This window comes from Podarcis gaigeae, assembly GCF_964106915.1.
Source record: "Podarcis gaigeae genome assembly, chromosome: 14".
NCBI classification, from domain to species: domain Eukaryota; kingdom Metazoa; phylum Chordata; class Lepidosauria; order Squamata; family Lacertidae; genus Podarcis; species Podarcis gaigeae.
In genome coordinates, this window is record NC_139690.1 from 44,445,491 (window position 1) to 44,472,507 (window position 27,017).

General features: G+C 42.7%; 3 protein-coding genes and 1 long non-coding RNA gene across 6 annotated transcripts in view; 1 reads left to right on the forward strand and 3 right to left on the reverse strand.

Moving 5' to 3' along the window:
* Positions 1-553: 553 nt before the first annotated feature.
* On the reverse strand, positions 554-9,973 carry CPSF4 (cleavage and polyadenylation specific factor 4). Its single transcript, XM_083711828.1, has 8 exons — positions 9,837-9,973; positions 7,610-7,660; positions 6,852-7,004; positions 4,075-4,170; positions 3,617-3,710; positions 2,380-2,452; positions 1,823-1,993; positions 554-879 (listed from the first exon to the last, which is right to left on the reverse strand). Exons 1-8 carry the CDS (start codon positions 9,937-9,939, stop codon positions 811-813), a joined length of 810 nt encoding a protein of 269 aa, XP_083567954.1. The 5' UTR covers positions 9,940-9,973; the 3' UTR covers positions 554-810.
* Positions 5,653-6,843, reverse strand: LOC310831383. Its single transcript, XR_014557832.1, has 2 exons — positions 6,138-6,843; positions 5,653-5,761 (listed from the first exon to the last, which is right to left on the reverse strand). It is a non-coding gene; the product is annotated as an uncharacterized lncRNA (long non-coding RNA).
* Positions 9,924-21,425, forward strand: PTCD1 (pentatricopeptide repeat domain 1). Of its 3 annotated transcripts, none has more exons than XM_083711512.1 (9): positions 9,924-10,036; positions 12,267-12,785; positions 13,414-13,554; positions 14,728-14,946; positions 16,660-16,761; positions 17,669-18,442; positions 18,842-18,958; positions 19,222-19,404; positions 21,215-21,425. In XM_083711512.1, exons 2-9 carry the CDS (start codon positions 12,315-12,317, stop codon positions 21,398-21,400), a joined length of 2,193 nt encoding a protein of 730 aa, XP_083567638.1. In that variant the 5' UTR covers positions 9,924-10,036; positions 12,267-12,314; the 3' UTR covers positions 21,401-21,425. The 3 variants fall into 3 exon arrangements, with proteins under 3 accessions (XP_083567638.1, XP_083567636.1, XP_083567637.1); XM_083711510.1 differs by lacking the exon at positions 9,924-10,036 and adding an exon at positions 10,296-10,543; XM_083711511.1 differs by lacking the exon at positions 9,924-10,036 and adding an exon at positions 10,470-10,635.
* A 1,632-nt stretch (positions 21,426-23,057) lies between these two features.
* BUD31 (BUD31 homolog) overlaps positions 23,058-27,017 on the reverse strand; it is a 74,592-nt gene continuing 70,632 nt past the window's right edge. The window contains exons 2-6 of the mRNA XM_083711907.1: positions 26,964-26,990; positions 25,849-25,967; positions 24,532-24,654; positions 24,143-24,309; positions 23,058-23,321 (exon numbers count right to left, since the gene is read on the reverse strand). Coding sequence (XP_083568033.1) covers positions 23,271-23,321; positions 24,143-24,309; positions 24,532-24,654; positions 25,849-25,942 — 435 coding nt within the window. The 5' untranslated portion in view covers positions 25,943-25,967; positions 26,964-26,990 and the 3' untranslated portion in view covers positions 23,058-23,270. The remainder of the gene's footprint in view (positions 23,322-24,142; positions 24,310-24,531; positions 24,655-25,848; positions 25,968-26,963; positions 26,991-27,017) is intronic.

Here is a 27,017-nt window from a genome sequence, read left to right on the forward strand (position 1 = left end):
ACATCAAAGTATCTCCCTTTAAAATAGGAAATAAATGCTTAAAGATAGTTTGGGCAACTCTTGATAATGTGCCAGAATTGTATGACAAATTTCAGAAAGTGCAGATTCTACCATCAAAAATCAAGTATAGTTCTATGGTAGGATTGTAGAAAGGTGCTTATGAAAAGGTACATATAATCTTCATGTAACATGAGTTTATACACACACGTGTTCCTCTACTTCCAACTATGAATGCATAATAAATACCTTTGCTTTTCAACTCTGAGTAATCAGTTAAAGGGACATGAGCTGTGTAGCTTTGTGACTTCATTTTGGCTAGAGAGGCAAGGACATTCTGCTGGACTTCAGCATAATGCCAACTCCTCCCCTCTCCCCATGACATACCAATAACCCTTGGACCAAACACTTTACAAGGAAGGCACCGGTGTAGATTTTAAGCATGTGCAGAACACAGCACAGCTGTGCAACTCGTGACATCTCATGAGCCAATTCCCACCTTCCACCCATAGCCAAGGACTGCTGAAAAAATGAAAGACTTCCAAGCCAAGGATATTGGAACAAGGAGTGCCTATTCCAAATATTCTATTTCAGAAGAAGGCTTGTGTATTAAGCTTTTCTTCAGCTGCTTCCCAGCTGGGCACTTATGTTCTAAGACGTAAAACAAATGAAATACAAAAAAAGAGGTTGTGGGTAAGTAGTCCTCAGTAGGCTGTCCTTTTCGTTTAGTCACTGGGGCAAAAAGATGGCTCAACAAGTTCAATGTGGTTTCAGGCAAAACTCGGCCCTCATATTTAAAAAGGTGCTGCTGGCTCACTGTCCGCTAAGGAATGCCAAATGTCCTTTGGTGCATCTGTTGGCATAATGTCCTTTTTCACCACACTGGAGAGAAGACCAAAAAAAGGAAGCTATTAAAATGCAGGAAGTTAAAAGCTTCGAATAAAAACATTAGCATGAATGCAAATGATAAGCACGAAACCTATCTTCCTAAAGTACCCCCAAGGTTGGAAGTCAATAGTTTATATATGACTGAAACTTTGAATTGGTGCATTTCCCTGTGGTGCTGCTTTTGGAAGTGGTTGGTATCCCTGTTGAAAGCAGTGACAACAGAGTAAGATGCCAAATGTTAAACAGCACTAAATTTAATCTATGGCTTTAAGTAATGCTTATTTGCAACCTCAGCTTGAATTTGGTACTGTTCAAAGCCACATCAGGTGACAAGTGGGCATGCCTTGGTCCAATCAGCCTGGCAGGGCAAATTAGGACCATCAGCCAGAGATTTGTCATTGCTGATATAGATAGAGGGGAATTCTTTACCCATCTTCATATCCTGTCACACGCACTTAGGGAGACAGATAATTGTATCTGGGTAAGTTTTTTACTTGAGAACTATGGAATTCAACTTTGTTGCCTTCAATTGCAACAACTTCCAGAGGTATGGCCATATTAACAAAGGTGTTTTCACAAAGGTGTAAGCAGGTTCCCAAGACAGAGATGGAGTTTCCTTATTCAATACCTATTCCTTGCTTTGCTGCTTCATACTCTTACATATTCCTTTTTAGATTATCCCTGCAATTAAAGGACTGTCTCCTTAAACATTACAGTACAGTGCTTGGATGTTTTAGGTGCTTATATGTAATAATGCAAAGTACTGTAAGTCCCTAAACTATTTTTCAAAGTTGGCTGAAACAACACTCTCCTCTTGGATGTATGAAAATAAAATGCAACTATGTTTATTTCACTTTCAAAACTCAGGATTTGGGGTGCATACTTTTAAGATTCCCAAGACAATCCTTTCCCCTACAACCTGCAGGCTTCAGCTTACCTTATAACAGGTGACCTGTTCCAATGGCCGAGGACCCCTGTTCCCCATGCTGTTGTTTTGAGACTGCATAACTCCAATGACCTGTGGGGTCCTCTGTTGGTTGGGAGAAGAGTTCTGACTTGTTAATTGGATGAGGGATGATGACCTCTGTAGTGGTGGGTTGTTATTTTGCTGAGAGGGGGAAAAGCAACCCACACATTGATCAATTCAGAAAAAAGTACCATTGCCCTGAACCATGACTGAAATGCAACTACCCCCAAGTATTTTTCTTTTTCCCAAGGCTTCTACAAATGCAGTATGCAACATCCAACCTTCAGATAGCAAGAAATTCCCACAGTACTTGACTAGAGAATGGAACACCAATGGTGCATAAAAAGATATACCCTTCAAATAAAAAAAGAAGTTGCTCACAATGATTTCACAATGGTGCTTTGCGATGTCTATTCTCTGAAGGATATAAACTGTATGTTTGGTGTTCAACTATTTCAACAACCTTAACTCTCTGGCATTCAGAAGATGCTGCAGAAGTCTGTAGATGTAACTGGGGTACTGCATACCTTTTGTTGTGGCTGTGTTGGTGGAGGCAGCGGTGGTTGCTCTGTGGTTCCCATGGGAAGTTCAAATCGAGGGCTAATTTTAAAAGAAAGTGTACATAAGGAAACATACAAAGATCAAAGTGACCCTCAAACCACTGGCACCTCCCCCTTACAGCTTCAGAATTCATACCTGTCCTGAGCAACAGAAAATAATTCCTCTCCATGTTACATTTTGCTGCTTGGATACAGAAACTACAGCAATGAGAAAGTATTTTCTACATACAGTGATAGTACAGGAAGGAGAAACAGATTCTCTCCAACCAAACCATTCAGAGGCCAGTAACCAACAACCAGAGCAGCTTGAGGAAGAGCCCACCCTCAAGGCTACAGAAGCATGAGGTACTTTCTCCTCCAGCCAAATTGAGAGATGCTTACAGGGCTAACACCTTGAGACAACTTTTGGGAACAAGCCATACCCCATGCTGCTAGGGAAAGTCAAAACTCTGGGATACTGTCAACCTGACAATATCTTCCCATTTTCAAGTATGATAGCAAAACACCCTGAGCAAAACCTGAACTCTGTGCAAGCCTGCCTTATTGGGAAGTCAAAAGCCTCAGTAGGTTGTTGATTGTTGTTAGCCGCCCTGAGCCTGGCTTCGGCTGGGGAGGACGGGATATAAATAAAATTTATTATTATTATTATATATTTGTGGAATGCACTAATCATTTTCCAAGACCATTTCACTTCCATGTGTTTTCTGACAGTGAAGGAGGGCCTCATCCTACACTGGATCTCCTCCCACCTGTTCCAGAAGGCAGGGCCAAGCTTTGAGACCTCCATGTGCCCTTCCCATGTGGATCGTATCTAAGCTCCAGAAAGCAGGGCATTGATGGGGCTCTGCAGAACTTTCTTTCCTCAACCTTTCCTAACTTTCTGGTTTCTAAATCTCCTGTCTTTCTCTCTTACTACTATGGAGATTATTCAGAAATGGGTTTAAAATGTTTTCTTCAACCCAAAAAAGAAGAGTCCAGCACTTTCTCATCACTCATTTGATGAATATTCTGACAATGGAACCAGCCTAAAAGATTTCCAGGGTACATTTGAATGGCAGAGGGCATGGTGGATGAGCTTGTGACACTTGTGAATGAGCCTGGGGCAACTTTCAAAGAAATATATGCCAGTGTATAATATAGAAGTTATGATGTATAAGGTTGAAAGGGAAACAAAACAGCAGAAATAATCCTGGAGCATACTCACTGCATGAATTTGCAAGTGGGGCCCTCTGGACAGAAGCCTACCAGATAATTCACACATATAACACGTCGGGTATGTCTGTGCCTACAGAGGGGGCCTGCAATAAAAGATTTTATGGTTATATCTGTTATATGCAAACACAGGAAACATTCAGGATACACAAGGCTTGCTGTATACACACAAAGACAAGCCAACCAAGGCTACCTGTGATTTCTGACTATTCAAGCTACAAGATTGTGAATTTTCAGACTTTTTCATTACTACAAATAGAAATTTCCCAGAAATGAAGACAAATTCTTAAGCAGCCAACCCTTATGCCAGACATCAGGGATGGGACTCTCCCAAGGTACAAAGTGTGGCAGCTTCGCATTATGGTTGCAAAGCAAATATATGTTGGAAGTCAACACAGATGCAGGCTAGCAAGCTACACAACCATCAGCAGAAATATGAGGTATACATACCATGTTTACAAAAACCTCTGTCATACCAAGGACAATCTTTGATCTTAGATTCTGGGTCAATGTGCAAGAATGGGCATTCCTTGTTGCTGCATTCCCCTGCAGTAGACAAACACTCACTTTACTGGACGAACCAAGAGAGAAAGAGCATTGTGCATCAGCATCAGGATCAAACAGTTTTCCCAGAACAATGATACAGCATCAGGAAAAACTTGAATGCATATCTTTTGCTATTCACAAGAATCTTGGCTTTCTAGAATCTTGGCTTTCTTCTGGTAGTGTAAACCTTCTCTAGCCAGATAAATAAAGATTCTAAAAAGTTAAGCATAAAGAGTCATATTCAGAATGAAGACAATTTAAGGTTTTTACTTATGTTATACTAAATCACCTCCTGCCAACCTAGCAGTTCGAAAGCACGTCAAAGTGCAAGTAGATAAATAGGTACCGCTTCGGCGGGAAGGTAAAAGGCGTTTCCGTGCACTGCTCTGGTTCACCAGAAGCGGCTTAGTCATGCTGGCCACATGACCCGGAAGCTGTACACCAGCTCCCTCGAGCAATAAAGCGAGATGAGCACCGCAACCCCAGAGCTGGCCACGACTAGACCTAATGGTCCCTTTACCTTTACTAAATCACCACAAAGTTGGTGTCACTTCGATCATTTATTAACTTCAAGTGCAACCCAAAACAAAGTAAAGGTAAAGGTAAAGGTACCCCTGCCCGTACGGGCCAGTCTTGCCAGACTCTGGGGTTGTGCGCCCATCTCACTTAAGAGGCCAGGGGCCAGCGCTGTCCGGAGACACTTCCGGGTCACGTGGCCAGCGTGACATCGCTGCTCTGGCGAGCCAGAGCCGCACACGGAAACGCCGTTTACCTTCCCGCTAGTAAGCGGTCCCTATTTATCTACTTGCACCTGGAGGTGCTTTCGAACTGCTAGGTTGGCAGGCGCTGGGACCGAGCAACGGGAGCGCACCCCGCCGCAGGGATTCGAACCGCCGACCTTTCGATCGGCAAGTCCTAGGTGCTGAGGCTTTAACCCACAGCGCCACCTGCGTCCCAACCCAAAACAAACCAAGGCATATAAAAATTATGGAATTCACAGTACGTCATGGACAGCACAGCACATCATGAAACAATGATAACTAAAAGTGCAAATTTTCAAACAGAACTACTCAATGTATAACCATAAGCCCCCGCTCAAGGGTTATACACATATTTGATTATTTTGTCCTATAAACACTTGGGAAGAGAAATTCCAAATTGCACCAGACAGCATAACAAAATACAGAATTTAATGTTCACTGCAAATAGGTTTAGCTCAAAAACCAGCTCCTATTGGCGAGAACTGCAAGGTAACTTATCTTGTTCCCTTGTGTTACTGCCAATCCTAATACATGGCCCCAAAATGTGTGAAGCAGTATGATTTCACATGACCCAAACTACAACTCAAGGCTAATGTGTCTATGGAGACCTAGGACAGTACAGTATAGCAACCAAAATATGGAATTACAAATGTAGTAAGAATTTATACTTCTAAACCACTGGTTCTTGCCCAGGTGAGGGAACCAGCCTTTAAATAAAAAATAGAAAAGCTATTGCTCAATAGGACAGGCCCACTAACCGTTGGTTAGCAATGAACTGCCAGTTAGAAAGATTGCTCTAATTGAACAGTAGAGCAAAACTTTATAGAGTTCTACATGTTAGGATATTTCCGTTCCACCTTAAAAGAGAGAAGGATGTTTGTGTCACAGCCTGCGTATTTCCTGTTCACAGGATGTTTCTGTTGTGTCTTTTTCTCTCTCTGTGTCTGAGACACTGAAGCAGGCAGTCATGTTTTTTTTCTTTGTTCTGACCACCGCTGAATAAATTTGTAAATATGCTCTCCTGCGTGCATCTTTTGCTGTGCATTATCTGCTGATAGAGCGTGCACCAGCTCTGGAATGTGGCAAGCTATTTCTGGAGCTCGTGTCGCTAATTGAATGATACTGCATTGTCTACGGGAGATCGATGGATGTCCGGAATCGGCTTGGGGGCCATGATGGTCTTTGTCTCCCTGGCAGTATCCCAACACTACACACATAGCCATACATCATAAAACATCAAGCAAACATCAAAGGATGTAAAATGTCAGGCTCCACTGTGTTAGCAACTTCCCTTCATTCAGCTTTTGCACTTATCGCACAGTTGCCTTGACAACCAGGCCTTCAGAAAGGAACTATGACATTCCATTCCCACATGGCCTAGGAAAGCTTCAAGGAGATGCTAGTTTAACACTCCAGTGCTAACTTAAAACTGTCCTAGCAAAACATTCTGACTAGCTGCAAAAAAAATACTCCAGGGTCAGATAAGCATGGAATGCAGTGATTCAGTGGTTTACACAATGTGGGAGATAACGCATGAGAACTACAGAATGCAGGAACACCAGAATCGAATTATTCATTGGTACATTCTATATAGAGAATAAGTGCTATTGGATAAATACATAAAACAGCTACAGCAAAATCTGTATCAAGAATCTAATATCAAAATTTATACATCACAAAGTTGCAAATTTCTGTCATCAGTGGGTGGTGTTAGGCAAGCATCTCCTCGTGGAATTGTAATAAAAGTACTGACCTTGATTTATGGAGCTTTTGTAAGGATTGCTGAGACAATATATGTGAAGTACCCTCAACATTTTAAAGTGCTTTATAAATGTCTATTTGTACTGAGTGACTTCCTCTGTACAAGGCAAGCCTTCACAGTACCAGTAAAACTCACACAGATACTATATTTCCTCTTACCATATTTTGAGTAAAAATAACACTCTGGCATCTTAGTCATGTCATATTCATGTAAGAATTCACACTGGTCACCCTTCTTGCACAGCCCTCGTAGCCAGTGTTTGCAAACCACTGTCTTTTCGCCACTGATGTGCCGGAAGGGACACATTCCTCCTATTGTGCAGAAAACAAGAGATAAAATAAATGCTCTTTAACACACACCCCATCTGAATTATGGATAGAAAGCATCAAGGCAGGTCTTACAATTTGCCTTTAGGTCAAAGAAACATGTTTGGCTCACAGAGCATATTTGTTCATAGATAATATATGCAGAACTAACATGGTAGAAACAGCTTCTCCCCTCATAGAGTCTTCTAGGCAGATAGGATGACCAAGATGTCAAAATGTAAGGATGGTCCATGAATAGAAAATCATGTCTTCTCAAAAAATCATAGCTTGGAAACCATGAGATGCTAATCTATTACTTTTATTCTGATACCTCAGTTTGGAAGTCAATGGGGTCAAAAAAGTGGTTTTGTTGTACCAGGGACTGATAGTCTGCTTGGAGGCCCTTTAGTTCTACAAAGGGCCTCCAGGTTTTGTACATCTTATGTCCACATACCTAACACGACTTCCTCGTTTCTCTGTCAAGTGCTACGTACACTGATGCAGTATATAAACAATAAAGACTAACTACTGGTTCATAATAAAGGACTGTGGTTTATTAATTGGCTTTGCTTCATCTTTTTCTAGCACAGCAATTTGCAGGTGTGGCTTACCTTTTCCACAGGCCGCTTTTAAAAAAAAGTCACAGACAGCTGCACCCGATTCTGTGGAAAAAGAGATTCACAATGAAGCTCCCTATATTCCACACCTCTGTGGTTTCAACAGTTGCGTTATTACATTATAGAAATGAAGACCGCTATACAAATTAATCACTCAAGTCTTCAGATGGAAATTTACCCAGTATCAACTAATGAATTTATGGCTGAGCACACATTTAATTTTTTTTTTTAAAGTCCATATTCAGACTGTCACAGCACTGAGAGGAACTGCTGGGGCAACATACACAGTGTTCCTGAGCCTCTCATAGCTATGTAACAAGTGGAAATCCAGAAAAGGTTTTCCTAGCAGTTCTTCCCTTAGCCTGAGAATGTTTTGGATACCTTGAAAGCCCACATGCACCATGAAGAGAAGTTTGTACTAAGCTGGCTACCTATTTTGTTCACCCAAAGCTTGCCTGTTTTGAATTCTCTAAAGTGTTATATAAATGCTAGCCGTTATTATTATGCTTCCTACTGCGGCTTTGGGGGCAAGTAAATAAGTTATTATTTTTGAAGGCATTTCTTGGTGCAGTTTTATGGAAATTTTACAGCTGTTGACTATACTATTTTATGGATCCACTTTTTTCCTTTAAAAAAATATTTCCTTTGCACTTTAGCAACTGACTTCTCAAATATTGTTTTAATCCTACAAAGCTGCATCTTTGCTTTTACTTACTAGTCTACCACAATCATCAATTGATCAGTCAACAGGCCAAAATTAAAACCATACAATGCATCCTTTTATTAAGTACAGAGGAAAACACAAAGTATGACATAAGTGTGATTGATGGAGGGCACTATCAAAAGCAACTAGTCATTTATTGATTGATTAAAAGATTTATATACAGCTATAGCATTAAAAATAGCAAAGTGGCTTATATAATTTATATACATAATAGACTCAGAGACTCATCGACTAATTATGGAAATATGTATTCTTAATTGCCTACGTAAGCCTGGTGGAACATTCTCAGCTGGTGTTTAAAAGTTGAAACAGAAAGCACCTGCTGAAGCTCTACTGGCAGAGTATTGCACAAGACCAATGACACTAAAGACCATCATTTGTGTCAATGTCAAATGAGCCTCACCAACTCAAGGGTAGGGCAGGCAGCTAACAACACTCCTACAGATGATCTGAAGGAATGAGCTGGGATATATGTGCTCAGGCCGTCCTAAAGGCACTCTGGATCTCAGTTCTTCAGGGCTTTGTAAATGTATACAATGAACCTGGCTCAGTAGTAGATGAGCAGCCAGCACAGATTTTTTTAATAATGATGTTGCATGTTGTTGGCCAGGTGGTCCTGTCAGCAGTCTGGTCATTCTATTCTGCATCAGCTGGAGCTTCTGGACAGACCCACCAAAAATACACTGCAGTAAGCCAACATGATGGCTACATGGAACCTCTGGAATCAAGAGTCAGCGTATCTCAAGAGTCCTTTTCTACAGAACAACAGGAAGAAAAAGCTGTTGCCTTCATGCACTACTGGAGGGTTTCCAGTGGAATCTGGGTAGCTGCTAGGGGAGGCAGGAAACCAGACTACACAGGACCGTTCACCTGCTCCAACAGGGCTCTTCCTACATTGGGGTTACAAGTAGGTTCAATTTCCCCCCTTTTTTAAAAAAAATTGATTCATATTTTAATCCATCCGTCTTCTCTTCAGTGACTCACAGGGCAAACCTACACTGCCTTCCTCAAAAGAAAGTCCTGCCAAATTCAACAGGACCTATCCCTGAAAGTAGAAGTTTCTTCTGGGGCGGGGAGCGGGGTTATTCCAAAATGTGTTTTTGTGGGATCATAAACCACACAACTGATACAATTTACTGAGATAACACTTAAATCCCACTGAAACTCTGAAAGAAGCTTAAAAAAAAAAAAAACCCTCAAAATCTAGGAGCAGCAGCAAAAATTAGACGACATCCGCATGGAGCAAGGATTGCTCTGGCTCCCTTCCGTGACGTGTCCTGCAAGTTAACACCTCCCTCAAAGGCCCCTATTCAGTATATTGGAAATAATAATAATAATAATATAATAATAATAATAATAATAATAATAATTGCAATGTATGCCTCTGCCTCCCTCTCCCTCCATCTTCAATTCCACCGGGAAGAACAGATGGGGGGGGGGCAAATCTGGGTGTGCGGCCCTCCCTGACCTCCCTCCCTCCGCCGCCCCCTCGCGTACTGTCCATGCCCGGGAAGGGCAGCGGCTGCGCCCCGAGCTGCTGCTCCACCGCGATCTCCAGGTCGAACTTGATGTGATCCACGCTGGCGATAAGTTCCTGCATGGCGGCGGCGGCTGTGCGTTCGAGGGAGGCAAACTGGGCAAGGAACCGAAGTATCCCCGCTCCCCTCGAGGCGATTCGGCTCTGAGGGAAAACTGAGGTAAAACCAAAGGGCGGGGCGAGTGAGGAGCCTAACGCTTGTGTGCGCGCGCGAGTAAGAGCGACACCAGCTCCCTCCAATCCGAACGCGACGGGCCTTCGTGAGGGATGCTGGGAATTGCGGGACTTGCGCACGCGCATCCGCACGCCCCGCCTCCGCTCTCCGGCTCAGCCAATAAGACCAGGCCCCGCCCCTTCAGTTGGGTGGGCGAGGTTAAAATCCCTCACGCGGCCGTAGTGCGTGTCTCTGTCTCTGTCTCTCCCTTTCCTCTTTCCGGCCCCGCCTCCCCTCGCTTAAAGAGTCGGAAGCATTGTTATGGGGGGGGAGAAGAAGGAGGAGGAAGAGCGAACCAATCGGCTCTCGCGCAGTGGTGGGGGTGGCTACTCGGCCTATCGCCTTAGCCCGAACGAGAAGCTCCGCCTACCACGTTAAGAGGCCGAGGTGTGCGGGGAAGTCGGGAGTCGCGAGCGAGAGGTCTTGCCTCGCGCGTGGAGGGAACGTTGGCGGGTGAGTGGCGGCCCGTGTGCGCGTGCGCGCAATAAAGAGGGGAGGAGGAGGTGGTCGTGGCGCCTCATGGAGGCTCCTTCTGCCTCGGCCGTGTAAGAGGGTCCCCGAGTCGGCCTCAGCCAGCGCAGCACAGTGGCCACGGGTGACTGGAATTGGAGTACAGCAAAACTCATGGAGGGCCTCAGCGTTCCCATCCGAGCCTGACCCTCACATTGCTCTTGAGAAGAGTAATAGTAACAATAATAATAGTTTTATGATTTTTATTTTATTTCTATGCCGCTTTCTAATTTTAAGAAAAATCTCAAAGCGGTTTACAGCATATTAAATCAGTAAAACATAAATAAAACAATCTGAAGAAAGTCAAATATAGAGTATGCAGTCAAATAAACATAATATAAACCTAAAATATTATCTTATTTATAGTCCGAACATTTGACTGGGTTGCCCCCATATAAAACATAATAAAACGTCAAATACTGTATTTAAAACCTCCCTGATACAGGGCTGCCTTCAGAGGTCTTCTAAAGGCTGTGTAGTTCTTTATCTTGACATCTGATGGGAAGACACCACTGCCTAGAAGTATCAAGTGGGAGGGGCTTCTTCCCTCAGCCCTGAAAAGCTTCGTTCATTTGTTTCATAAATTTTACGTCCCGCCTGATTGTAAAAACAAACCAACAACAACACCCTCAGAGCTGTTTACAAAAAGAGAAAACAGTAAAATGGAGGGGGGGAATTTAATCCTACTTTCAAAGTTTAAATACTAGAACTAGAATTCCTGACACCTGCAAAATTGTTGAGCTTTTCCCATCGTGTTGCCATGCACCCGAGTTTTCCCTGACATTTTGCTCCCAGCGCCATTTTTTACACCCAAAGACAAGGACATGTTAGGAATTTTCCTGACGTATGGCAAGCTTATTTCTAAGCACCTGGGTAGGCTTCTCTAAACAGGAATGTTCTTTTCAGCAGGCAATGAAAAGAGTGTGATGAAGACACCTGCTTGATCTCCGTAGGCAAGGTGCTGCCACATGAAAATATCAAGTTGTTACAAATACGGAATGGGTATTATGTTGGAACCTGCAGTATTGCCAATTCCACCAGTCAAAACAGTCTAGTGGGTGCATGTAAAATAAGAAGCTTTGTTTGAAATGTTTCCACACTTAACCTTTCATCAAAACAGATTTCAGAGCAGCATATAATAGTATATAGGTAAAGCGTTGCATGCAGTTAAGTTTTACTCAAAATAGACCCATTTAAATTAATGGGCCTCAGTTAATTTTTTTTATATATAATGGAAAGTACAGATTGAAAACACAGCATAAAAGCAGGAACAAGCTAACATGCAAAGTACAATAAACTCAAAATTATAAATTACTTACCTAACTAAGGCTTCAGTCCTGTAGCTATGACTAACTTACCCGTTGAACTCCAGAGGCCCATCAGGAACCTGTGGCCCTCCAGATGTTGCTATACTCTCAACATTCCTAGCTGTAGGCCTAGCTGGCTGATGGGAGTTGGGAGTCCAGCAACATCTGGAGGGCCACAGGCTCCCCATCCCTGATGTGGTACAACAATTTGATCAGTTCTGTGTTTACTTTCTATGATCTTGTTTTAATTTGATACATCGTTTTAATGTTTAACAGAAGCCACTGCAGGTTTGTTTATTTTTTATTTTTGAAGAAAAGTGAGGATACAGATACATAAATGTTTTGGATTTGGATTCTAGGAGATGGCCGTCTAATCGGAGAACAAGGCGACGAAAGCGGGTATCACAATGGCTTTGCAGCTGATACACCATTGCTTCCCTACAGGACTTTTCACTGTGAGAGGTTCTTTCTATCCTTGGCTGTGTTCTACTTCCAGATTGAGGTCCATTTCAAAGAAACATTTGGCAGGGCCTAGAAATGCACATCATCTCAGGTTTCTGGCCTTGAGACCTTTTAGTTCATCCCCAGTGGTCTACAAGTTACACAGGAGAGATCCGAAAGAGACACACTCAGCCACCACCTCTGAAGCAGCCAGCAATGAAGAAGAGAAATTTGATGACGACGAAGGCTTTGGGTTGTTGTCTCAAAAATTTTCTTCTAGACAATTTTTTCACAAAGCTTCTGAAGAATTTCACGATTTGCAACTCAAAAGCCAAGTGGAGGAAGAGGAAGAATTGGAACCAAAACCCAGACAAGGTCCCAGGAACACTCCGTATTGGTATTTCTTGAAGTGCAAGGCATTGATAAAAGAAGGCAAGGTCATTATCTCAGCTGTTTTCATTGCAAGAGTATTGAATAGACTTGCATAGCTAGTGAAAAGCCATTGCTCACTGCTAGAATAGAGCACCTGCCAGGGACTCTGGGATGCCACTGCTAGTCAGTGTAGTTGACAATATTGGGCTGGATCAGGGTTAAGGAGCCTTCAGTCCACAGGCCTAATATTAGCCAAGCCCATACCCAACACCATATCATTGACATTGGCAAAACCCTGTCTGTGCACAGCGCTTTGCAAAACCAGCTGATCCTTGAGGCTGGCGAAACATGGTGTCAAACCATGCTGACAAAAATGGGTCATCCAATGCCACTGTGATGCCCACCTGTCATACGTGGCCCGTAGAGGTGGGATCAGGAGACAAGGTTTCTGCCTGCACCTCCCAATTCCTGAGCTAGATGAGCAGTGTGCAGCCATCTTCATCCTATTCAGACCTGGAACCCGCCCATGTTTAATCCAAATATACACATTAAATTGCCAGTGGGGACTGACATCTGTTCCCGTGGAAGGGTTGCCCATAAGGGAATGTGGTCTTGGGCTGAGAAAGGTTCCCCAGGCCCTGCAGTAGCAACAGTTCCTGCTGCATCCTCACAGTTGTCCTCTCTTAACTGCAGCTGGCAGAGGCATTGAACCTGTTTGAGGTACAGATGCTGAAGGAGGAACGTGTTCGGCCAGAAGAGAGCAACTACACTGTCCTGATCGGTGGTTGTGGCAGAGCTGGCTATGTGAAGAAGGCATTCAAGCTCTATAATGATGTAAGTACTCTGGTTTCGTTCACATAAGGAAGAGAGCTGCTGTCAGAAAACCAAGCCAGGGGTAGTTTTTGTATGAAACCACCCAGTGTGGCTGGTGCTGATGGGCGTAGGCATCCAATGCCATCTGGAGTTCCCCAGGTTCTCCATCTCTGAACTAGGGAACTCTTGTTGCCAGAGAAGAATTGAAAGACAAATGTTCCTGCAAAATGCTGTTGATAAGGTTTTGGAGCATCTTTCATTCACGTGGAGAAAGGTGCATCCATCTCACCTACTGCTTTTGAGCTGTGTCGTGTCATCCCTCCACCACACCTGCCTGTTGAATGAGCAAATGGAAGGCAAGATCTGCTTTTGACTTAGCTCACTAGAACAGGGCTGGGAACCTGTGGCTCTCCATCTGTTGTTGGACTCCAACTCCCATCAGTCCCAGCCAGCATAACAAGTATGATAAGGAATGATGGGAGCTGGAGTCCAGCAACAGATGGAGAGCCACAGGTTCCCCAGCCCTGTTCTAGTGAGCTAAGTCAAAAGCAGATCTCGCCTTCCATTTGCTCATTCAACAGGCATCCCATTAGCCAGCATCCTGGTGTGTTTTTGTGCCAAGTTTCTAAACTGACAAGAAAACGCAAATTCATGGCCTATGATGCATCAAATTAAAAAAAAAAATCAGCAAGTTTGCCTGGGATTTCCCTCTGATTCTTTGCAGTAGGAATCACATAGCCATGTGGAATTTTCATTTTATTTTAATTCTATAGCACGATGAACAGCATATGGCGGAGGAAACACAAGGGCTGTGAAGGTATTGGCAGTGACTCTTGCAATTAGTTAAAATGATGGGTGGACTGACATACCTTGCAGGGTTTATTATTTTATTTTCTTAATTTAAATCCCCACAATCGAATCCCCATTACATCCTTCCATCTTAATAGTGACTCTGGCATCGAGTGCTCGGAAGTCCGGTTCTCAGCGCTTCCTGCTGGAAGCCTGTGACACCTGCAATATTTTCTTTAAAAGTTTCCCATTCAATATACAAGTCCTCTCTGTCTAATTGGGATTTGCATAATTGACTTCTGTGCATTACGATACTTTCACAGAGTATCTGTTCTATTCCTGATAACGCATAATTGTTTGAGTATTTTTATAAAGCGTATCTGTTGCTGTTTTCTTGGGAGGCAGATGAAGAAGCGAGCCTTGACTCCGACTGACGCCACGTACACAGCCCTGTTTAACGCATGTGCAGAGTCACCCTGGAAGGACTCAGGCCTGCAACATGCGCTTAGGCTACGGCAGCAACTACTGAACAAAAACATGGAGCTCAACATAGTCACGTACCATTCTCTGTTGAAAGTGTGTTCCCACTGTGCAGATCTCCGGGTGTGCTTTGACATATTGAAGGTAAAGAAGCTTCTGGTATAAAAATTGGTTTGTTTTAATCTGTGTGTGTGGTTTTCTATGCAAGTTTCTTTTGGAACTGTGTAGCAGAAAGTGGCATATATTATACTCAAGGAAATAAACTACATGAGCTTGTAGTAAAGACCTATCCAACACTTTCAAACAAACAACATGGGGTGGGGAGACTGCAAAATGTAAACGGTGCACAGGATTGTGAAATGTTGCAGGGTGTGGGAATGAAAGTGTTGACTTCAGTCAAAGTTGTTACTTCTGTTTCCAGGTTTTCAGAATGCTTTCCAAATACTTAAAATGATTTGCGTAGAATCATAGAGTTGTAGAGCTGGAAGGGACCCAAGGGCCATCTAGTTCAATCTCCTGCAATGCGGGAATCACAGCTGAATAATCCCTAGCAGGTGGCCATCTAAACACTGCTTAAAAACCTCCAATGAAAGGAGTGCAGTCCATTCTGCCATCAAACAGCTGAAATATGTTGAGTCAGAATCTCATTTTTTGGTGATTTGAATCCATTGGTTCGGGTCCTACCCTCTGGAGCAGCAGAAAAAACTCCACCATCCATGCAACAGCCCTTGAGATATTTGAACATAGCTATTATATCTCCTCTCAGTCTTACCTCCTCTCAGCATTACCATACTAAACATACCCGAGTCCCTCAACCGTTTCTCATGGGGCTTGTTTCCAGGTCCTTGACAATATTGGTTACCCTCCTCTGCACATGTTCCAGCGTCAATATCCTTCTTAAACTGTGGTGCCCAGAACTGGACACAATACTCCAGGAAGGGTCTGACCCATGCAGAATAGCATGATACTATTATTTTCTGTGTATTAGCTTTTTTTTTTTTTTTTTTTTTTTTTTGCTGGTGCATCACACTGTTGACTCCTGTTAAACTTGTGGTCTGCTAAAACTCCTAGATCCTTTTCCCATGTACCACTGGCAAGCCAGGTGTCTCCCATCTTATATTTGTGCATCTGGTTATTTGTGCCCGAGTGCAGAACCTTACATGTATCTCTGTTGGAATCCATTTTGTTAGTTTTGGGCCAGTTCTCCAATCTGTTAGAATCAGGATTCAAGGTGACTTTATCGTCTGAGTTATTAGCTACCCCTCCTGGTTTGGTGTCATCTGCAGACCATCATTTTAACCAAGATACATTATCTGAACATTAGTTATTGTAGACAAATTTCTGATTTCCCATAAAATTCCACCCCTACTCCTCACAAATTGGTAAATGGGCAGAGATTCTGTTGCTTTTAGTGGGTTCCTTTTTTGTAAACAGGACCATCTCCTGCTGATTTTTGGTCTGGTTTGGGACAGAGAGGCATGTAAATCCAACTAAAAACTCCTGTTTGCCAACAAGTTAGAATGTGGAATAATGAAAGTATTGTTTCTAATCTTAAAGATAATTAGACAGTGCATGATATTTAGATTCTTACTGTACAAGGTTGAAATTAGCTTTCCCAGCTGACCTCAGCAATAGTATTTGTGAACACAGTATTGGACATTTGTACCTTGGTTAATTTAATTTGAAAGTGTCACTTTTGGCCTTCTTAGACTTTCCTGAATCTTTTTATTATTATTATCTGAGAGAGAGAGAGAGATGTTTTCCATTTGAGCTACGAAAGAGCGAATGTTTCATTAAGGATTTCTATTGCGGAACAAGTGTGAAATTACTGTATTCATCCCTTTTTTTAAAATTAAGGAAATCGTCCACAAAGGCCATACGGTCACCACAGAGACTTTCAACTTCCTGCTTATGGGGTGCATAAAAGACAAAGAGAATGGGTTTCGCTATGCCTTGCAGGTCTGTATGTTCCTTTCCTCTTTACAGCAGAGCAAACCAACAAAGAGCTTCAAGCTTGCATTCACTCTGACCAGTTTTCTTAAGCGATTGCTTCCTCTGGTTGTGATCCTTAAATTTCCATGTATCTTATAGAACTAGGGAGCTATATACATCTTAGATTAATTTTATTGCTAAATTTGTATCCCACCCTTCCTCCCAAAGGAACCCACAGCAGTAGACAGCAAAATGTTAAAGCCATACAATTTAAAATCAAATAAAAACCATATTTAAAACAATTAAACACCATCTCATTTTTTTTGAAAGCATCATGCTAATGATTGTGAGGTTGTGCTGTCAGTTCTGAGTTGCTTTTTAAAAAGACAAGAGAGAACGTGTTCCTCTTTAGTTAATCACCAGTATGTCATTTGCAGTTACTTAGCATGATTATGTTAAAACATTTGCCTTCAGAACACAACATGTACCATGGAGGAGGTGGGCAGGAGATAGGATCCAGCCTGCAGACCTGATTCTGAACTACCCCCACAGGCTACTTTGTTTATTGCTCATAGTTTGTTTGGAGCTAAACAAACCGTTGGCCCCATTTCAGACATAACCCAATGCCAGGAATCATGGTCCATTTCTCCTGCATGCTGTGAGGGAGGAGCAACATGGATGAGATTGGTGCTTTCAAAGTATACACTGTTTTACGGTAATGTGCAATCTGAGCTACTTAAGTGGCTTTGGAGACAACTGCTGTCTTCCAGGCTCCAATCCCAAGAAGCAAATTCCTCTGAATACTGAAGCTTACTGCCAAGTGAACACATTTAGGGTCAACTTGTCTGTTTCCCATTAGTGTTAAAACTAATTATATGGATCACCTGGGGTACATTTCTCTTTTCTCTGCCCTGACCTTTCTTTCCAAAAACAGGTTTGGCAGCAGATGCTTAAACTGAACTTAAAACCCGACAGTTACAGCTACAACTTGATGCTCGGTGCTGCCAGAGACTGCGGCCTTGGTGACCCCCGTATAGCTTCCAATTTGTTGCTAGGAACGTTCGAGAAAAGCCCAGCTATCCTGAGACTGGAAGCTGGTAAGCAACACTCGAAGGCGAAGGGTCGGCGAGGAAAGGAAATAGATGCTGGAGCTGCAATGCAGTTCGATGTGGAGATGTTGGAAAAATGTGTATTCCCGGAGGAGGACAGAAAACCTGAGCAGGAAATCTATAGCCAAACAAGCAAAAGCAAAAATGACAATAGTGCAAAGGCAGAGACTGGCGATATCTCTACTTTGCCAGATTCTGCTGCTCCCAGGGATTTGGGGATCTCTGATAAAAAACAGATGGCTCCAGATGTGGCAGAAGCAAACACTCTGTGTTTTTCCAAAGCCTCCTTCAACTTCCCCAACTTGTTGGACTCGCAGCCGCCCAACAAAAATGTGATCTCTTTAGGGACGGTGGCAACTCCCTCAGACAGACTGGCACTCATTGGGGACATGGAGGGTTTCTTAAAGAGAATGAAGGAAGATGGTGCCACGTCCAGTATCAAAACTTTCACACTGCTAGCTGAGCTGGTGCAGCCCAACGGCCAGTCAGAGTCTTCCTTGTTGACGGCGATGGAGGAGCACAACGTGAAACCAGATATAACTTTTTTTAATACCTTGGTGAGGAAGAAGAGCAAAGGAGGAGATCTGGAAGGAGCAAAGGTAAGATCACAGGCATATGAGTGTGTGTGGGTCAGGGGTGGACGGTCTTCAGTCTTGCAGGAACTACTGTTTTTTTTTACCAGAACCTGATACATTTTCTGCCCACCCACTGGTGTAGGCCAAAAACTTTCGGAGAACAGTGATGGCTAAGAAGTACTTTGCGTGCAAAAAGTCCCAGGATCAATCCCTAGCATTTCCAGGTAGGACTGGGACAGAACCTTGTCTGAAATCCTGTCAGTGTAGTAGCCAGTATTGAGCTTAATTGGCCAGTGGTCTGACTGAATGTAAGGCAGCTTCCAATGTTCAGTTAGCTTCATTCGTACACATTGCACCTCCTCTCAGCATGAACTTGAACAGGTAATCTGGACAGCTGTTCTCACGTGCCTTTGTATATTACAGAGCCTGCTGCCCCTAGTGCTGAAGGAGGGACTTTCTCCCAATCTACAGACATTTTGCAACTTGGCAATAGCCTGCCACAAAAAAGAGGATGGACTGCAGCTACTCTCAGACATGAAGGTACAGAAAACTGAAGCTTTTCAAGCTGTTCTGCATGCGGCAGACCTGGTGGTTTTGATGGCTACATGTTCATGAGTTCTGTTAACAGAAGGGGATCTTGTCTTTCAGCCTTACTGTAGGTGGCCATCGCAATCAGTTGTGTAGTGTGCAAATCCCCGTCTCCCTGGCTTTGGTGGCAGTAATCTTGGTATACTGTGAAACTCCTAGATGTGTAAGGACTTCAGAATTACCTTTGTCTGACAGTTTGGGGCTGTGTTTTTCAGCGTTCTGGAATAAATCCCAATGTACAGATCTATGGTGCGCTTGTAACTGCAGCTGTGAAGAGACTGGACTATGCCTACCTCACAGAGATCCTCGCAGATATGAGTAGAAACCGTGTTCCTCCAAACGAAGTAGTCCTACGCCAGCTGGAGTTTGCAGCCCAGTATCCTCCTAACTTTGATAGGGTGAGGTAACCTTTTGATTTCTGCAGAAGCCGATTTATACTCAAAAGAGAAAATTAAGACCACGTATTATATGCATGGTTCTTTGAACACCCTTCAGTTTTGTGTCCTCTGCACATTTACCCAGATTGCACCCAGTTAAGTGTGCATTAGCCTTCTCCCAAAATATTCCTTTCCAGATATTTGATTACAAATATCAGCAATCAATCAATCAATCAATCAATCAATCAATCAGCAACTCTCATCAGCCCCAGCCAGCATAATTTAGTAGTCAGGGATAATGGTTGGGCACCAGGTTGAGGAAGAAAAATGTATAGGATTGCTAAGTGACCGCAAGTATACAGTATCTAAAGAAAGGCCATTATACCAGCATCTGCTTAATTGGATAAAGGTCTTCTCCATACAAGTTCTGAAGTGTGTCTTGCACCAATGGTATTCACTTCAGTTGACAGCTGAAAATGTACTATTTACCCAGACCATGGGACAAGGTGAGAGGTTAGATGAGCTTATTTATTGCATGTTTTAATTCAACACTGATACTGTGTGTTTTCTGCAGAAATGTTGATACACCTTTGGGTTGTATTCAGTGATATTCCTACGCATTGAAGTCTATGGACATGACTTGTTCACTAATTTTAACGGGTATGGGCAACATTAGCTACAGCCCTCTAATTTGTTTAATGCTATGAATTTCTGCCCTAGGGCTATTTGATGAAACGTGAGAAATCCAGTAGTTTCCAGTTTATCTCACCTGTGCTCTTTGAGAGACCACCAAACACAACTGGTAGCAGCCAGACCTGGTAACACTTCTAGATCCCATTGATTCCAGCAGAAGAGAGTTTAAGCACTTGCTTGTGGTCTTCCCTCTACAGAAACTTTTAATACCAGCACACTTCTCCACCCCTTCCAAATAGAAGCAGCAAAAGATTACCGTATTTTTTGCCCCATAGGATGCACTTTTTCCCCTCCAAAAATGAAGGGGAAATGTGTGTGCGTCCTATGGGGCGAATGCAGGCATTCGCTAAAGCCTGGAGAGCGAGAGGGGTCGGTGCGCACCGACCCCTCTCGCTCTCCAGACTTCGCGCGGCTCTCCGCAAGGCGCAGGAGCCCGGCGCCAGGCTCCCACGGCTTGTGGAGAGTTGCCTGTTCTGGGGTTGGCGGAAGCTCGGGCTTCCCCTGCCACAGCCCCGCACCTGGGGGGGGAAATAAAATTTTTTCCCTTTATTTCCCCCCCAAAAAACTAGCTAAGTTAGTTCTAGGTATGAACTTTCGTGTGCATGCACACTTCTTCAGATACACCGAAACAGAAGTCACCAGACCCTTCTATATAGTGAGAAGGTGGGGAGGGGTATTACTCAGAAGGGTGGTGGGAATGGGTGATTGGCAGATAGCTGTGATGAGCCTGTTGACACATCACAGCTATCTGCCAATCACAGCTATCTGCCAATCACCCATTCCCACCACCCTTCTGAGTAATACCCCTCCCCACCTTCTCACTATATAGAAGGGTCTGGTGACTTCTGTTTCGGTGTATCTTAAGAAGTGTGCATGCACACGAAAGCTCATACCTAGAACTAACTTAGTTGGTTTTTAAGGTGCTACTGGAAGGATTTTGTTTTGTTTTGTTTTGACTATGGCAGACCAACATCAAAAAAACTAGGTGCGCCTTATGGGACGGTGCGTCCTATAGGGCGAAAAATAAGGTATGTAAGCTCCTGACAAGTCTAAGAAGCAGTTTCTCACTTCTTAGAGTAGAACTAATCTTCTCTTGCTGTTACAGAGTGTTAATTCTCTCCTCCTTTTCTTCTTGCAGTACAAAACAAAGGACTATTACCTGGAGAAAATTAATGGCTTTCGAGCCTACTACTTCCGCTGGCTGAAGTGGATGGAGGCAGAAGAAACACCACATCCTTGGGCAAAATACAGAACTCCTAAGCAGCCAGAAAACAAACATAATACAGAAGATGCAGAAAACTACAGGAGCCAGAGGAGGTGGTAGAAAAATAAAACCAATGTTAATACTCTGTAGTGGTGTTGGAAAGTTCCTTTTGCCTTCATTTTGTGCCCGCATTCTTGTCCAAATTGGCTTTAGAATTTGTTTTACAAAAAAAGGGAGTATTGCTACTCAGACGCAAGCCCTGCTACGTTCAGTGGGATTTACTACCAAGGAGGTTTTTATAGCAGTTGTGAGGAACCTTTAGCCCTTTCAGATGTCGAACTTCAACCTCCATCATCAAATAGTGGATTATATAGAATGCTAAAGGTTCTCCCTTCCTGATTTATCGGGTTGCGACAAAAATATTTAAAAAATGAAGACCTCACACATTGCAATGTGAACTGCTGTAATAAAGTTAATTTTTTTTATTTTCTGCTCTAAATGAGACTTGGGGCTTTTTTCTTTAGTTCCAGAAGGGTGCCCATCCCCCATATTTCATGCAAGTATGGAATTTTATATTGGATGCAAAATTTAGCTTTCTTGTTACCTTAATTTTATTATTGAAACACATGTTTCTAGGGTGTGAGATTTTAAATGTAAGTCTGAAGGCATAGGCAATTCCTATAAAAGTCTTGGTGCACAGGTAAACGGAGAGCTTGAGTTTTATTGGGAATTTTAGAATGAGGGGGATTGTTCCTCCCCTAACAAGCAGCAGTTTTGCAAACTTACACAGGTCCTTTGTCCCACATTATTGCTAATTGACAGGCCTTCTCCTGGGGAAGTATAACATATTTAAAGCAACCCTTACTCCCTCTCCCACCCAATATAAATAAGGTGATGTAAGTTGTTGTTGTTGTTTAGTTGTGTCCGACTCTTCGTGACCCCCTGGACCAGAGCACGCCAGGCACTCCTGTCTTCCACTGCCTCCCGCAGTTTGGTCAAACTCATGTTAGTAGCTTTGAGAACACTGTCCAACCATCTCGTCCTCTATCGTCCCCTTCATCTTGTGCCCTCCATCTTTCCCAACATCAGGGTCTTTTCCAGGGAGTCTTCTTTTCTCATGAAGTGGCCAAAGTATTGGAGCCTCAGCTTCACGATCTGTCCTTCCAGTGAGCACTCAGGGCTGATTTCCTTAAGAATGGAGAGACTCTCAAGAGTCTCCCCCAGCACCATAATTCAAAAGCATCAATTCTTTGGTGATCAGTCTTCTTTATGGTCCAGCTCTCACTTCCATACATCACTACTGGGAAAACCATGGCTTTAACTATACGGACCTTTGTTGGCAAGGTGATGTCTCTGCTTTTTAAGATGCTGTCTAGGTTTGCCATCGCCTTTCTCCCAAGGAGCAGTCGTCTTTTAATTTCGTGACTGCTTTCACCATCTGCAGTGATCATGGAGCCCAAGAAAGTAAAATCTCTCACTGCCTCCATTTCTTACTTGCATCCAAGATGATGTAAGTAGTTATTTATAAATTTTGCCCTTGTCTCCATGCATAAGAAATAAGCCCTCCATTGTTTCAGCTCTTTAGTGGATTGATGTATACTCTGAATTAACTCATGTCTCCCAATCCAATATTACTAAGCATAATTATTAAACAACTTTACCCCATTTTTCCAAATTATCCCTGGAAAAAGGAGGGTCCAGTTTCATTTATGTTCTTTATTATGAAAACAAATTCATAAAGGTAAAAGTAGCAGCACAGAATTAAACAAACCACCTGTTGAGGTAATAGGCAAGACTTTATTTTAAAATAAAGTAGTTATACAAGACATTAACACTACAGCATTTACAATTCAGGTTGTTATAAGACCCGACGGTGAGTGGATCTCCGACAAACAAATTATGCTTCTTATTAACAGTCATTGACGATGAACCAGCCATTTAAGAACTCTTCAAAAGGGAAGGGTAACTTTAAAAAGGTGGAAAGGGTATTTTATCCAGAGCAGCCTCTGCACCCGCAGTGAGTGCACTCAATTATTCTTCCCTGTAAAATGAAATCAGCATGTTAGTCACAGCAAGCCCCTGAGCACACAGTAGAGCAAGAAAAAAGGAAATTTCGCTGGTTATGAAAACTTACAGGATTGCAACAAATGATTGCAACACTGTTTCCTACTGACTTTCATATTACTTTTGCAGGGTGGAGCATTTATTACAAGAACCAATTTTTTAAAAAGATAGGACAGTCTTATAACTTGCTTGTTTTTAAAAGACCCTTAAGATGTCAGAGTACTAGAAAAACTAGGAAATGAGACTGCAAATCTTTTTGCAGCCTTTTTCTTTGATTTCCAGAAGTTTTAGAATAAAAGACACACACTTATACCATGGGTGGTCAGTTTTGAAGCAACATTTTTGGTGGAACCGCAAGAGATGGTGGTTGTTAATTATTATTAGTTATTTGTTGAATTTATATACCGCTGTCAGAGCTGCCCGAGCCCCTGACAACCGCCCTATACCTGGAGGTCTCAGGGCGGTTCACAGAAAAGATCAATATAAAAAATTAATAATAATTCAATCAATCTGTATACCCATAGATCTCAGGGTGGTTCACAACATAACAGGATGAGGTTGTTCATCCAGTCCTACTAAGTTGAAATGGCAAACTGTCCCCAAGGAGAAAGTTCAGAGACAGACATGGTCTCTAGCAAGAGGAGTAACAAAACACTTGCCTTTCACGTGGTTTGGATTTCCAGAGGTCACACTGCTACTTACATGCATGAACCAGGTTGGGGGGGGGGGTGCACAAAAAGGCAAAAGAAATGGGACACAGAAAGAATTGTTGTAATGACTTGAAAACAACATTCTTACCACTTCCAGCTTGCTTTTGGGCACTCTGCAGATGCAGTTGGTTCCAAAGTTGGTATCTCGGGTCTGGATGCAGCGCAAACAGCAGAGGTTTTCGTAACCTTGTTTCTTCCACTTTGCAATTAAGTTTTTGTCTGCGTATCCTTCTTTAATGCAATACTCATACAGCTCTGTGCAGGAGGGGGGGGGGAGAGAGAGGATGAGATAATTAGAATGCTCAGTAGTGGAAAACAAAAATTACTATACCTCTTTGGCAGTATTTGCTCACACCTACATTCTAAAAAGGTTAGTATTTCTTTTTCCATTTGACAGACCGGCTCAAGCAGATTTCCCAGCCATACTGAACAAAGCGTATACATTTCCCCCTAAAAGATCAAAGACAGCTGTGTTACCTCTACTGATGGCTTTTCTCTTATAGAAGAGATCAAAAATGTAACGTGTTTTCTGGTGATGAATTCTGAAGATAGGCCAGAGAGATTCTACTTTCCTCTTCCCTTCATGCGGTTCAGTCTCAGCTGAAGAAAAGTGGGAAGAATGGCAGAAAACATGTTAATTTTGCCAGCTAATTCAAATGTTCATTACATCTTCATTATTTCATGTTGCTAAATACAAGGGGGGAAATCCTATAATATTCTGATAAATATGATGTGAGAATTAATTAGAGAATATATGCTATAGTTTTCTCATGTAGCTTTTTGCAAGCTGAACCAACAAATGTTTTCAGTCATCACATTTAACCTGCAGTATATAAAGGTGATATGTACTTGGATCACTACCCATGCAGTAATTTTCTAATTTCTTAGCTAGAACTGTTCCCATTCCAGATACCATTTTAACTGATGCAAGGTTAACAAAGATGAATCATCTCTGTGAATGTGAGTGGTGCCTTTTAAGTCCACGGTCCAATCTATAACAGAATTCAAGGTATGTAAAGTCTCTGTTTCTGTCTTTTGGTTTTTATTTTCAGTCGTAAGTGTAGAAAAAAAAATGTTCCTTTCAACTGGTCTTTTTTTTTTCCTTTTAAAAGGGAACTCACAAAGGTAGGTACAATTCCCAAGGTTTTACAAGCATTTCTGGTAAGCACAATTTCTTTGCCAAATTATATGTACAACACTGAGAAGACTAGGTGCTAACTAATAATTAGCATAGAAACCTCCAGCCTTTGCAGGTTTATATTTGACACCTCGAAACTGCTGGCCTGTGAGGCTTTGTAAATTCCACTGCTGACCTTCAATACTCTGGTCTTTCCCATCAAAACCCTTATCCCCTTTTTCATCTGTTTACTTAATGATTGGCTGAATGACACTGAAAAGGCTTCTTCTGATATCCACCGTTAAGCCTATATCAGCTGTTAAGTATACCATAATTTAAAGTAAAAAAAAACCCAAACAAACTACCTGTCCTCTTTTCAAAGCCATACAAAGAGAGGGAAATATGAAAAAAAAGGAAAGCAGTAAATATGTCTTGCTTAAACTGCACGGTTCTTAGTCAAAACACCATTAATAACTGCACAGTGCCAAATAAATGCACCTTATCTCAACACTATCTTTCTGAGATCTCTATTTTAACTAGAGATGTCATGGATGGACTTGGGATCTGTGTACAAACCACCATGGGCTTCCTATACTGAATGTGCCAAAAAGGCCAGCTCATATACTGTTCTATTACACAATTCATGCTCACAGCCGAATCAGTACTCTGCTACTCACCTTCTCTCATTTTTTGATCTAGTTCATCTAAGGTTGGTTCAATCAATTCCCAGCCATCTGGGGGTGGTTTTCTACTCCTCTTCACCTTGGGCATCTTGTCAGCACAGAGTGGGGGAAATCTGGAAAAAATAAGGAAGTAATAAAATGTGTACCACTATAGAGCACTCTGGATAACATGTTCCTTTTACATATATTTGAACCAGGTGTCTGAATAGCCTAAGTTCTCCCCCATAGCATTAACAACCAAAAGACCCCCCCCCCATTTTCCTTGGGTTATCTGAACTTATACTCTTTTTTATTAATTTATTATTATTATTAAATTTATATACGTATCACCCTTCATCTGAAGATCACAGGGCACTTTATAAGAAAACAAAATGCATAACAACAACAATGCCCCCAGAAACATTTAAAAGGCCATAGATTGGCCTTTTAGCACCAGGGCAGATCAACCTGGAAGGACGTACCGCTTAATGTATCGGTGCCCAAGCCTATTGTTTCATGCAGCCGTGGGGAACCTGTGGCTCTCTGGATGCTGCTGCTGGATGCCAACTCCCAGGGCTGGATTTACATATAAGCTTAAACAAGCTTAGGGCCCCACTCTCTAGGCCACAAAACCTGGATGTACATTTCCAAAATATAAGATAGAAAACAAATAAAATGGCTTTAGATAACTATTAGGTCCATAAATTACCATATAGCATATATTCAACACAAAAAACAGTGACAATTTGTTGTTGACAAAGGACAGCTGGACGTAGAAAGGGCCCCATAACCTTCAGTCGCTTAGGGCCTCATCAAACCTAAATCCGGCCCTGCCAACCCTCCTCATCCCTACTGGCCACGGTGGCGGGGGCTAGTTAGAGTTGGGAATTCAGAAACACCCAGAGAGCAAGAGGTTCCCCAAGCCTGCTTTAATGGCTGCCAAGCAGGCAGAAATCCAACAGGTGAAACCTTTGCCAGGTAGGATGCCCTCCTCATAAATTCCTACCTGCCACACGCCACTGGAGGCCCTTAGCCGAAACAAAGTGCGCCGGCCAGAAAGAGAACTCGTCAAATGAAGGGCCTGCGACCCCCACCCTCCCCTAGAGAGCCCCCAAAGGAAAAGCTCCTACGCTTCTGGAGACTCTTGTTTCTTCCGCCTCCTCGAAGCTCTCCGTCGCCTCGCG